Source organism: Macaca fascicularis, chromosome 1 (genome assembly GCF_037993035.2).
Source record: "Macaca fascicularis isolate 582-1 chromosome 1, T2T-MFA8v1.1".
Taxonomy (NCBI): domain Eukaryota; kingdom Metazoa; phylum Chordata; class Mammalia; order Primates; family Cercopithecidae; genus Macaca; species Macaca fascicularis.
In genome coordinates this window covers 77,971,959-77,985,666 of record NC_088375.1, presented here as the reverse complement: position 1 = coordinate 77,985,666, position 13,708 = coordinate 77,971,959, and the positions used below count along the sequence as shown (strand labels likewise).

Below are 13,708 nucleotides of genomic sequence, written 5' to 3'. Positions count from 1 at the left end.
CAGTACTTTTCAAGTGCTGAAAAAGAAGAATCATCAATCCCGAATGCTACAGACAACAAAAACATACTTCAAGAATGAAAGAGAAATCAAGACATTCTCAGATAAAGGAAATAGATTTGTGATCAGCAGATTTACACTAAAAGAATGGCTAAAGCAAATTTCCTAAAGGGGAAAAACAAGAAAAAAAAAATAAAGCAGGACCTGGAACATCAGGAAGGACTAAAAAACAGTAAGCAAAAATATGGGTAAATATAAAAACTTTGTTTAGTCGTATCACAAATTATGTTTCACAGTTGAAAAAATAACTGTCAAACACTGTCTTATGTGGACAGAAATGCATGTAGAGGAAATATGTAAACCAAATCACAAACAGGGATGGGTAAAGGGATATAAAAGGACACATTCTTCTATACTTCACTTGAAATGGTGAAATAGTAATACCAGTAGACTGTGATAAATGTATTCAAATATATGATATATACACATAAACATGATACACATGACATATATGTATATGTATATATGTATATGTGTATACATATGCATGTGTGATAACATACACAGGTATCTATAATACACATATATACACACACATATGAAATATATCAACCACTAAAAGAGCTAAAAAAAATACGCTCATAAACTATATAGGTAAATCAAAATGTAATATTAAAAAAAAGTTCAAGTAACCCATAGAAAGACAAGAAAAAGCAGATGGAAAAACAAAAAAACAGAAAAAACAGAAAACAAAAAAATTAAATGGTAGCCTTAAGCCTTAATATTATCAATAATTACGTTAAGTGTAAGCAGCCTAAACAAGCCAATTAAAATATAGAAACTGGTGGCCAGGCACGGTGGCTCATGCCTGTAATCCTAGCACTTTGGAAGGCTGAGGTGGGCAGATCACGAGGTCAGGAGATCAAGACCATCCTGGCTAACATGGTGAAACCCCGTCTCTACTAAAAATACAAAAAAAATTAGCCGGGTGTGGTGGCGGGTGCCTGTCATCCCAGCTACTCAGGAGGCTGAGGCAGAAGAATCACTTGAACCTGGGAGGCTAAGGTTGCAGTGAGTGAGACGGCGCCACTGCACTCCAGCCTGGGCGACAGAGTGAGACTCCGTCTCAAAAAAAAAAAAAAAAGAAAAAATATATATGTATATAGAAACTGGTAGCATCAACTTTAAAAATATGACCCTATTATATGCTATCCACCAAAAAAAAAAAAAAAAAAAACCACTTTTAATATAACAATACAGGCAAGTTGAAAGAAAAAGGATACAGAAAGACAAATCATGCAAACAATTTTAAAACAAAAAGCATGTGCTCTACTAGTATCAGACACAACAGACTTCAGGCCAGGCGCCGTGGCTCACTCCTGTAAGACCAGCATTTTGGGAGGCCAAGGTGAGCAGATCACTTGAGCTTAGGAGTTCAAGACCAGCCTGGGTAATGTGGCAAAACCCTGTCTCTACAAAAAAAATACAAATATTAGCCAGGTGTGGTGGCATGCACTTGTAGTCCCAACTACTTGGGGGGTTGACGCAGGAAGATTGTTTGTGCTCGGGAAGTCAAGACTGTCATGATCCGTGAAAGACTTGAGAACAAAGAAAATTACCAGAGACAGAGAACTACATAATGATAAAAGGTTCAATCCACAAAGAAAACATAGCAATCCTAAATATGTATGCACCAAAAACCAGAGGTGTAAAATACGTAAAGCAAAAACTTACAGAACTTAAAGAAGAAACAGACAATGCACAATTATAAGTAGAGACTTTAATTCTCTCAACAACTGATAGACCTAAACCAAAAATCAGCAAGGTTATATATGAACTCAACAATACATTAACCAACAGGATGTAAAGAGCATTACAAACGACTACACCCAACAAAAGAAAATGTACATTTCTATTATGTGTCAACAAAGCAAAAACTACAATAAACCATATCTTGGGCCCTAAAAATAAAACTCAACAAATTAAAAAAATTTTTAAATCAGGCCAGGTGCAGTGGCTCATGCCTGTAATCTCACCACTTTGAGAGGACGAGGTGGGCAAATCATCTGAGGTCGGGAGTTCAAGACCAGCCTGACCAACATGGAGAAACCCTGTCTCTACTAAAAATACAAAATTAGCCAGGCGTGGTGGCGCACACCTGTAATCCCAGCTATTCCAGAGGCTGAGGCAGGATCCAGGACGCAGAGGTTGTGGTGAGCCGAGATCACGCCACTGCACTCCAGCCCAGGCGACAGTGCAAGACTCCGTCTCAAAAAAAAAAAAAATGAACTGAAATCATAGAATATGCTCTTCATCCATAATGGATTCAAATATAAATGAATAAACGAAATATAACAGAAAGATCTTTAAACACCTAAAAACTAAACAACTCACATGTGAGGCCAGACACAGCGGCTCACACCTGTAATCCCAAAATTTGTGAGGTCAAGGGCAAGAGGATTACTTGAGGCTGGGAGTTTGAGACCAGCCTGGTTAATATAGCAAGAACTTGTCTCTGCAAAAAATTAAAAATAAATAAATAAATAAAAACCTATAAACAGCACACATGTGAAAAAATCACGAATCAGAGAGGAATTCTCAAGGAAAATTTTTGTTTTAGTTGTTGAAACAGGGTCTCGCTCTGTCGCCAGTCTGGAGTGCAGTAATGCGATCGTGGCTCATTGCAGCTTTTGACTGCCCAGGCTCAGGTGATTCTCCCACCTCAGCTTCCCAAGTGGCTGACACTACAGGCGCGTGCCACCATGCCCAGCTAATTTTTGTATTTTCAGTAGATACAGGGCTTCACCATGTTGCCCAGGCTGGTCTCGAACTCCTGGCCTCAAATGATCTGCCTGCCTCGGCCTCACAAAGTGCTGAGAATACAGGCATGAGCCACTGCACCTGTCCTCAAGGAAAATTTTAAAAACGGCTGTAGTCCCAGCTATTCGTGAGGCTGAGGCATGAGAATCACTTGAACCCAGGAGGCAGAAGTTGCAGTGAGCCAAGATTGCGCCACTGCACTCCAGCCCAGGCGACAGAGCAAGACTCTGTCTCAAAAATAAATAAATAAATAAAATAAAAATAAATAAAGAAGCAGAAATCAGTGAAATTAAAAACAGAAGAAAAAAAAAAACAATGAAACAAAGTCTGACTTCAGGAATGATAGCATGAGGAGTTATGTGCATCTGTTTCCTAGTAAAATTGGTAAAAATTATCTTTAAAAACAACCATTTGAAGCCCCTGGAATTGATCCTAAAGATAGATACCAAACGCAGAAACATCTATATAAGACAAATCTTCAAAACTAGGTAAGAAAAGTGAGCGTCTATGGTGTTTGACCTAAGACCACTCCCTTCTCCTCACTACCAGTTAGTTCAAGGAGGCCAAGACTACTCCCCCCAATACTGCTGCAGCCTAGAACACGAGGATCCCTATTTTCCCAGCTCCCAGTCAAGGGCTACCTTTCCCAGGAAGGGCAGGACATCAAAATGTCTCATCCTTTCCCAGCTACCTATTGCTGAGGCTAAGTTCTGGGCAAGTGTAGTCAAGAGGCAGAAGCTCCCTTTCTTCACTCAGCCCCCACTCACAGAAGAGTGTAGGTCTGCTGGGAATACTGGGAGTCTGATTACCCTTGTCCTCACTCATAAGATGGTGGTTCCATACCAGGAGAGGCTGCTTAAGAGGACCTTATGGTACTGCCCACCCCATGAACATCTGACTCCTAAAGTGGGGGTATCCCTCACAGACATGTACAGTGGTTCCTACTCCAGAGACCTGACTGGAAGATGTTGCCGGGCTGGAAGAGAAGCAGGCAGTAAAATGGATAGTTCCCAAACTCTTCCCATTAATAGAGCATTGAGAAGTTCAGGCCTAATGGGGCTCTCAGAAACAGTAAAGGCTATAGGAAAAGGCAGTTTAGAAGATCCACAGGTTCAAGATGATACAGGCTAAACTATAGGCCACACAGCTTGGAGGAGAGAACCAGGGGGAGAAACAGCTGAGACAAGTCCTCTTGCGATCAGAACAAATATCAGACACTGACATTAAGAACAAATCCTTCAAAAGACCTCCACTTTGATTAGATTAGTCTACAGAGCAATTTATGCCCCAGGGAATTATTGAAAACAATAGAGTCAAGAGCCGGAAAATCTCACAGCTACATAAATCGGTGTTGTCAGGGAAAGACAGGATAGGAGCTCTGCCAAAATCACTGTCATCCCAGGGTGACTATGGACATACCCAAAGCTATGCCTCCCTAAGAATCAGAGGCTTAACACAAGGGAAGAATGGGAGGCGGCAAAAACAAACTTCAAGAAAATAATCCAGTCGGTCACAAGTAAATAACAATTACAAGCTCCCAGAGGTGCTAGAGGCCATTATTCGTTTACTACATCAAAAATGCCCAGTTTCCAACAAAAAAAATTACAAGACATACAAAGAAATACAAAGTATGATGCACACACTGGGAAAGAAAGCAGAAAATAGAAACTACCTATAAAAGTAATCAGATGTCAAATGTGACAGAAAAAGACTGCAAAAGTGACATAAATGTTCAAAGAACTAACAGAATCCATGATTAAAGAGGTAAAGGAAGGTATGATGATAATGTCACATCTAACAGAGAATATCACTAAAGAAATAGATATTTTGCCAGGCAGTGGTGCATACCTGTGATCTCAGCACTTTGGGAGGCTGAGGTGGGTGGACCACCTGAGGTCAGGAGTTCGAGACCAGCCTGACTAACATGGTGAAACCCTGTCTCTACTAAATACATAAATTAGCCAGGCATGGTGGCGGGCACTTGTAATCCCAGCTACTTGGGAGGTTGAGGCAGGAGAATTGCTTGAACGTGGGAGGCGGAGGTTGGAGTGAGCCGAGATTGTGCCACTGCACTCCAGCCTGGGCAACAAGGGCAAAACTCCATCTCAAAAAAAAAGAAAGAAAGAAAGAAAGAAAGAAATAGATGTTTTTTAAAAGAAGACCCAAAATTAAAAATTCAGTGGAGCGGTTCAACAGTAGATATAAACTAGCAGAAGAAAAAATAAACTTAAAGATAGATCAATAAAGATTGTATAATCCAAAGAAAAATAACAAAACTAAACAGAGCCTCAGAGCCATCATTACACACACCATTCAGCATACCAACAAATGCATAATGAGAGTTTCAGAGGAAAGGAGAGAAGCACAGGCAGAAAAATATCCAAAGAAACAATAACTGAAAATTTCTCGGCCGGGCACGGTGGCTCAAACCTGTAATCCCAGCACTTTGGGAGGCCGAGATGGGCGGATCATGAGGTCAGGAGATCGAGACCATCCTGGCTAACATGGTGAAACCCCGTCTCTACTAAAAAATACAAAAAACTAGCCAGGAGAGGTGGTGGGCGCTTGTAGTCCCAGCTACTCGGGAGGCTGAGGCAGGAGAACGGCGTAAACCCGGGAGGCGGAGCTTGCAGTGAGCTGAGATCCAGCCACTGCACCCCAGCCCTGGCGACAGAGCGAGACTCCGTCTCAAAAAAAAAAAAAAAAGGAAATGTCTCAAATATATTGAAGAACACCAATACCAACCCATACATCCAGAAAGTTCAATGAACTCCAAGAAGGAAAAAAACACAAAGAGATCAAAAAAAGACATCACAGTAAAAAGGTAGAAGTTAGAGACAAAGAGAAAATCTTGAAAGCCACAAGAGAAAAAGTTATCATTACCTACAAGGGAAGCCTAATAAAACTAGCAGCTGACTTCTCAGGAAAAACAAGGGAGGGCAGAAAGTAATGGGATAACACATTCAATGTGCTCAAAGGAAAAAAAAAACCTATCAACCAAGAATTTGATATCTACCAAAGTTATCTTTCGAAAATGAAAGAAAAATAAAGCCATTCCTATATTTAAAAAATAAAAGAGAGAGAATTTGTTGCTAGCAGGCCCACTTCACAAGAAATATAAAAGGAAGTTCTCTAGGCTAAAAGGAAAGGACGACAGGTGGTAATTCAAATCCACAGAAACAAACAAAAAGGATCAGTAAAGGTAATTAAGTAATTATAAATAACAGTAATAAGTGCATTTTTTCTACTTTTTTAACTGATGTAAAAGTCAAAGGAGGCTGGGCCTAGTGGCTCACACCTGTAATCCCAGCACTTTGGGAGGCCAAGGCGGGTGATCACCTGAGGTCAGGAGTTTGAGACCAGCCTGACCAACATGGCAAAACCCCATATCCATTAAAAAATATATATACACAAAAAAATTAGGCAGGTGTGGTGGTGGGCGCCTGTAATCCCAACTACTCGGGAGGCAGAGGCAGGAGAATCGCTCGAGCCTGGAAGGCAGAGGTTGCAGTGAACCAAGACCGCGCCACTACACTCCAGCCTGTGCAACACAGCGAGACTCCATCTCAAAAAAAAAGGCAAAGTAATAATTATAACAACGTAATGCAAGGTTTGTAACATAAACAGATGTAATATGCATAACAACAAAACCACAAGAAGGGAGAAAAGAGAATATGAGTAACATTTCTATATTTTACTTAAACTAAGCCAGCATAAACCTGAAGCTGATTCTGTTAAAATGTACATGGTAAGCTCTAGGGCAACCACTAATAAACTATCTCAAAAAACACACTAAAAATGTCATTAAAGACATCTAAAAAATTCATTAAAGAAATGTAAATGCAGCTGGGCATAGTGGCTCACACCTATAATCATGATACTTTGGGAGGCTGAAGCAGGAGGATCACTTGAGGCTAGGAGTTTGATACCAGCCTGGGCGATGTAACAAAACCCTATCTCTACAATAAATAAAAGAAACTAGCCAAGTGTGGAGGTGTGTGCCTGTTGTCCCAGCTACTTAGGAGATTGAGGCAGGAGGAATGCCTGAGTCCAAGAGTTCAAGGCTGCAGTGAGCTATAATCACATGACCAGACTCCAGTCTAGGAGACAAAATAAGACAGTGTCTCTAAAAAAAAATAAAAAATAAACTTATATGCTTCGTTACAAAATATTCACTCAATGTAAAAGAAAGCAGTAAAGAAGAAATAGAGAAACAAAAAAGATATTCAAGAAGGTCACAGGATAAAAAATAAACATTTAAAATTATATTTTACATACTAGCCATGAACATATACACATAAAAATTTAAAATACAGGTTGAGTACCCTTCTCCAAAATGCTTGGGACTAGAATGTTCCAGATTTGGGAGTTTTTCAGACTTTAGAATATTTGCACATACATAATACGATATCTTGGGCACGGGACCCAACTCTACACATGAAATTCACTTATGTGTCATAAATACCTTATGCACATAGCCTAAAGGTAATTTTATATAATATTTTAAACAATTCTGTGCATGAAACAGTATTCACTGCATCTGTCATGTGAGGTCAGGTATAAAATTTTCCACTTGTGGCATCATGTCAGTGCTCAAAAAGTTTCTAATTTTGTAGTACTTCAGATTTCAAATTTTCAGATTAGGAATGTTCAACCTGTATAATATCATTTACAATCACTTAAAAAAAAGAAACAGAAAACATGTTACCAGATTATATGCTGAAATTACAAAACACTGATGAAAGAATCAAAGACCTAAATAAACAGAAAGATATACCACGTTCATAGATTGGAAGAGTCAACATAATAAAGATGTCAACTCCCCGCAAACTAACATATGGGTTTTAATATATCCCTATAAAAATCCCAGCAAAAGTTTTTGTGTGTGTGGCAACAGAAAAGATTATTTCAAAATTTATATAGAAAAGCAAAGGAACTAAAACAGCTAAAGCAATTTTGAAAAGGAATAATATAAGAGGAATCAGTCTACCCAATTTCAATACTTATTCTGTAGCTACAATAATCAAAACCGTGGTATTCACAAAGAAATGGACACATAGATCAATGGAACAGAACAGAGCATCCAGAAATAAATCCACACAAATATGCCCAACTAATTTCTGACGTGGTACAAAAGCAATTCATTGTGGAAAGACAGCCTTTTCAACAAATGATACCAAACCAACCAGACATCCATATGGGAAAAAAATAAACCATGACCTAAGTCTTACACATTATAAAACAATTAACTCAAAATGGATCACAGACTTAAATATAAAATGTAAAACGTTTAGAAAAAATATATGAGAAAGGCCAGGCGCAGTGGTTCACCTGTAATCCTAACACTTTGAGAGGCCGAGGCGGGTGGATCACGAGGTCAGGAGATCAAGACCATCCTGGCTAACACAGTGAAATCTCGTCTCTACTAAAAATACAAAAAATTAGCTGGGCATAGCGGCGTGCGCCTGTAGTCTCAGCTGCTGGGGAGGCTGAGGCAAGAGAATGGTGTGAACCTGGGAGGCAGAGCTTGCAGTGAGCGAGATAGTGCCCCTGCTCTCCAGCCGGGGTGACAGAGCAAGACTCCGTCTAAAAAACAAAAAAAATATATCTATATACACAATAAAAAAATGTATGAGAAAATCTTCAGGCTCTAGGGTAATTGAACTTCATCAAAATTAAAAAATTTTACTATGCAACAGACCCTGATAAAAGATTGAAAAGAAAAACTACAGATTGAGAGAAAATAGTTGCAAATCACGTATCTGAAAAAACGTTTATTACCTAGAATATATAAAGAACTCTCAAAACTTAACAGTAAAAAGAAAAAAAATCCAATTAAGAAATGGACAAAAGACATAAAGGGACATTTCACCAAAGAGATTCAACCCATGGCAAATGAATATATGGAAAGGCTTACAACATCATTAGCCAATATGAAAATGCAAATTAAAAGCAAAATGAGACATCACTACATACCTGTTAGAATGGCTAAAATTTAAAATAGTCACAACACCCAAATGCTAGCAGGAATGCAGAGAAACCAGATCATTCATACACTGCTAAATAAGCATGTGAAATGGGGCTGAGCATGGTGGCTCACACCTGTAACCCCAGCACTTTGGGAGGCAGAAGCAGGTGACTCACTCGAGGTCAAGAGTTCAACACCGGCCTGGCCAACATGGCAAAACCCATCTCTACTAAAAATACAAAAATTAGCCAGGCATAGTGGCGGACACCTGTAATCCCAGCTACTTGGGAGACGGAAGCAGAAGAATCACTTGAACCTGGGAGCCGAAGGTTGCAGTGAACCAAGATTGTACCCCTGCACTCCAGCCTGGGCAAAAGAGGAAGACTCCATTTCAAAAAAAGAAAAGAAAAGAAAAGAAAAATATAAAACAGTACAGCCATTCTGGAAACCAGTCTGGCATTTTCTTAAAAAACTAAACATGCAACTACCATACAACCCAGGAACTGCAATCTTGGGCATTTATCCCAGAGAAATGAAAATTCACAGCCAGGCACAATGGCTCACACTTGTAATCCCAGCACTTTGGGAGGCTGAAGCAGGTGAACTGCTTGAGTCCAGGAGTTCAAGACCCACCTGAGCAACATGGCAAAATGCTATCTCTACAAAAAATATAAAAATTAGCCAGGCATGCTGGCCTACACCTGTGATCTCAGCTACTTGGGAGGCTGAGATGAGAGGATTGCTTGAGCCCAGGTGGTTGAGGCTGCAGTGAGCTGTGATTGCGCCACTGCATTCCAGCCTGGGTGAGAGAAAGAGCCTGTTTCAAAAAAAAAAAAAAAAATTACATTCACATAAAACCTGTACATGAATGTTTTTAGCACCTTTATTCATAATAGCCAGAAACTGTAAACAACCCAGTTGTACTTCAACAGGTTCATGGGTAAACAAACTGTGATACATCCACACCATAGAATACCACTCAGCAATGAAAAAATAAAACTACTAAAAAGCTTGGATGACTCTCAAGGGATTCATGCTGAGTGAAAAAAAGTCAATCCCAAAAGGTTATAAACTATGTTTTCATTTGCATAGTATTCTTGAAATAACAAAAATATAGAAATGGAGAATATATTCGTAGTTGAAAGGAATTCAAGGGTGGGTGCAACAAAAGGAAGATGACTTGGTTATAAAAGGGCAACATGAGGGATTCATATAGTAAAGTTCAGCATCTTAACTGTATCAATGTTAATACCCTAGTTGTAATATACTATAGTTTTGCAAGATGTCATCATTGGGGAAAACTGAGTAAGATGTACAAGATAGCTGTATTCTTAAAATTTCATTTAAATCTACAGCTCAAATATCAAGTTTAACAAAAATAAAATTTTAATGAAATTGATATCAAATAGCATGTACCAAAATAAAATCAAGCACATCAGTTTTGTCCACTGAAAGAAGTAAATGCTTATTTTTACCATCTGATATAATATGTCTAAAAATTCGAAAGTGAACTATAAAGCAGTAGAGCATAGTTTGGCTTCTGTGGAGGTCACTAATACTGAGAAATATGCAAGATGTATAACACGTCTCAAATGTTTCAGAAGTTTTCAATATAATTTACGGCATAACATGCAATGTATACTACTCTAATAGCAGTTTGTGTTTTTTTTTTTGTTTTTACTTTGAGACAGGCTCGCTCTGTCACCCAGGATGGAGTGCAGTGGCATGAACTCAGCTCACTACAATTTCCATTCCCCCGCTCTGGGGTTCAAATGATTCTCCTGCCTTAGCCTCCTGAGTAGCTAGGATTACAGGCATGCACAACCAAACCCAGCTAATTTTTGTATTTTTAGTAGAGACAGGGTTTTCTCATGTTGGCCAGGCTGGTCTCGAACTCCTGACCTCAAGTGATCCACCCACCTCAGCTTTCCAAAGTGCTGGGATTACAGGCGTAAGCCACTGCGCCTGGTCTCTAATAGCACTATTGACCCATTCAGTGACCAAATTCCTGGAATCTAGAACAATGTCTCGCACAATAATTATGTACTGAATAAGATGATGTTTACTAATATAACATCAAGCTCAAAGCAAATACCACCAATGCTTTTTTCATGCAGTACTGAAATTGTATACTGCTTTCTATGAAAATGTTTTAGTTTTATGTGCAAATGTAAATTTACATAATTATCATATAATTAGAATACACTTTTATAAAGAGTATTTACATAAACACTTTCTTTTAAGTGTCATAACCTAAATTACAGTTACCTTATTTAAAGCATGTCCAACATGAGGGTCACCATTTGCATAAGGAGGTCCATCATGAAGGCAAAATTCTGTCTTTACTTTTCTTTCTCTTTGCCATGAATAAAGTTCTGAAAATCCACATTTCTGTTTAAAAAGAACAACGATATCTAAACATCATATAAATACATACTCCTGAGTCTAACCATAAATAACAGCCAACACTTGCTTATTTCCATTCCAATCCATTCCATTCCAATCTACTGAACTCTGAAACACAAGGTGAGGTTTCTGAAATGCGTGTCTAAGTACACATCTCTTAAAATCTTTCAGTAGTTTCCCCATACACCTCAGATTGAAGTCTAAACTCTATATGATATGCAGGACCCCACAAAGGTTTAGTTCCACTAAGTTCTCGTGCATTCTCTCATCACTTCCCAGGCTTCACTCCTCATCCCCGCCATGTTGAAGGACCTGCAGATTCCCGACACACATATTCTTGCTATTCTTTGGCTGCAATGCTTGCCACTCCCCAAATCTGGGAACAACGTGCATGGCAGTCTCAGTTCCCTTCCCTCACTTGCTGTGATCTTGGCCAAGTTACTGTGCACTTACGGGTCTGCTTTCTCATCTGAAAAAAAAAAGTGTTAATATCCATCGTACAGGGCTGGTGTGAAAATTAAACGAGAAAACATTTGAAACTGTCACTCTTTCTGGCATACAGAAGGTACTAAAAAGCCTTTAAAAAATTAGATGAACTCTTATAACTGTCAGAATATTTAGGCTAAGTATATTTACCTAACCAATATTCCAAGAATATCAGGGATTTTTAAAGACTAGAATTACAGAAACTAACAAGAGGAATCTCTGCCCTTAGAAAGTTCAGTCTAGGCTGGGCACAGTGGCTCACGCCTGTAATCCCAGCACTTTGGGAGGCCGAGGCGGGAGGATCACTTGAGGTCAGGAATTCGAGACCACTCTGGCCAACATGGTGAAACCCCATCTCTACTAAAAATATAAAAATTAGCCGGGAGTGGTGGTGCGCACCTGTAATCCCAGTGACTCGGGAGGCTAAGGCAGGAGAATCGCTTGAACCCGGGAGGCGGGGGTTGTAGTGAGCCGAGATCGCGCCATTGTACTCTGGCCTGGGCGAGAGAGCAAGACTCTGTCTCCGGAAAAAAAAAAAAGCTCAATCTAAAACAGGAGACAGACACATACAGACACATAGTCTAAAAAGGGGATTCAGCAGAGGAAGTACTGCTACTATATATTTCAAACGAGTCATAATTCCAACTAGAGATCTAAAAGATCCAAAAAGTGGGCTTCAACTTCCCCTTCATTCATCATAATTGAGGTTTTTAAGGTTTTTTTTAAGGATGGGGGCGGTGAGGCTGTCCAGCCAATATGGTCTCGAACTCTTGGCTCAAGAGATTCTCCTGCCTTGGCCTTTCAAAGTGCTGGGATTACAGGCGTGAGCTACCGCGCCCAGCCTGGGTTTTTATTTACATGTGGACATGTGAATTTGCTTTTTACAAGGCACTGGAAAAGTGCCCTAAGTCGATCTTTTTTGCTTACGACAGAAATGGGACGTACGTGCGATACATGCTGGTATCTGGGCATCACTAGTGACCCCTTAATTTCCCGCTCCGGAACCTGCTACAAAGGAGGGATTCATCTAGAGATTTCTTCACTTAGGTTTTCAGCCCACAAAATCTGTGCGAAGCAGATGAATGCCGCCGATCTGGTCACACCCCCGCCCACCCGCACCCGCGTGGAGCACAGAGGTGTGGCTCCTGCCGAGCGCCCTGTGCCCACGGCCGGATCGGGTCTCTCCGGAGGCCCTCCGCCGAGACGGGGCCCGTACCTGCTGGATCTCCAGCTCCTTGTCCGGCTGCTGGCGGCCCAGCAGCTTCATGGGGAAGCTGGTCTGCGGCAGCAGCACCGTGTCCCGGTATCTGCCAGTATTCGAGTTCGGCTGGTGGTTACTGGCCCCGGAGACCGACCGCACCAGAAGTCTCTTCGTCGCCCCTTGCCATCCAGGGCTGCAGGGAAGGCGGGGCGTCCCCCACAAACTTCGGGCAGTGGCCAGGGCGGCCGCCTCCGGCCCGCGAGGGCGCAGCCCCCAACGCATTGTCTGGCAACCCCTGAGCGCGGGGTCCTCTGCTCCCGCCCCAGCTCAAAGGGGCAGGACCCCAGGAAACCTAGGAGAGCCGAATAAGAGGGCGCACGCGCCCGGGGAACGGAAGGGGCGGGAAGGGAGCGGCGGGGAGGGGCGGAGCGGCGGGGAGGGGCGGGGCGGCGGACACCGCCTTCCCGGAGTCCGCGGAGACTGAGCCACCTCCGGGTCCTCCTTGCAGCCGCCGAGGGGCGGGCTCAGATTCACGGGGGCGGGGAAAGATGGGGCTCATAGTCCAATCACTGTGCCCTGCTTTTTTAAAATATATATATTTTTAATTTAACACAACAGAGCTGTGATTGTATCACTTTAACATGTAGCCAATAAAAAGTAAGATATTTTACATATTCTCTTATACGAAGCCTTTGAAATTTGACGTGTACTTTGCACATACTGCACATCTCAATCTGGACTAAACTCATGGCAAGGCCTCAACAGGCACACTTGGGTAATGACTACCCTTGTGGGCAGCACAAAGTTCAGTGAAAATATTGTAAAATAAT

General features: G+C 41.0%; 1 protein-coding gene across 1 annotated transcript in view; it reads right to left on the bottom strand.

Annotated features, from left to right (window-relative positions):
* IARS2 (isoleucyl-tRNA synthetase 2, mitochondrial) overlaps nucleotides 1-13,270 on the bottom strand; it is a 72,207-nt gene extending 58,937 nt beyond the window's left edge. Inside the window, exons 1-2 of the mRNA XM_005540889.4 lie at nucleotides 12,894-13,270; nucleotides 11,054-11,176 (exon numbers count right to left, since the gene is read on the bottom strand). Coding sequence (XP_005540946.3) covers nucleotides 11,054-11,176; nucleotides 12,894-13,160 — 390 coding nt within the window. The 5' untranslated portion in view covers nucleotides 13,161-13,270. The remainder of the gene's footprint in view (nucleotides 1-11,053; nucleotides 11,177-12,893) is intronic.
* Between the last annotated feature and the right edge of the window lie 438 nt (nucleotides 13,271-13,708).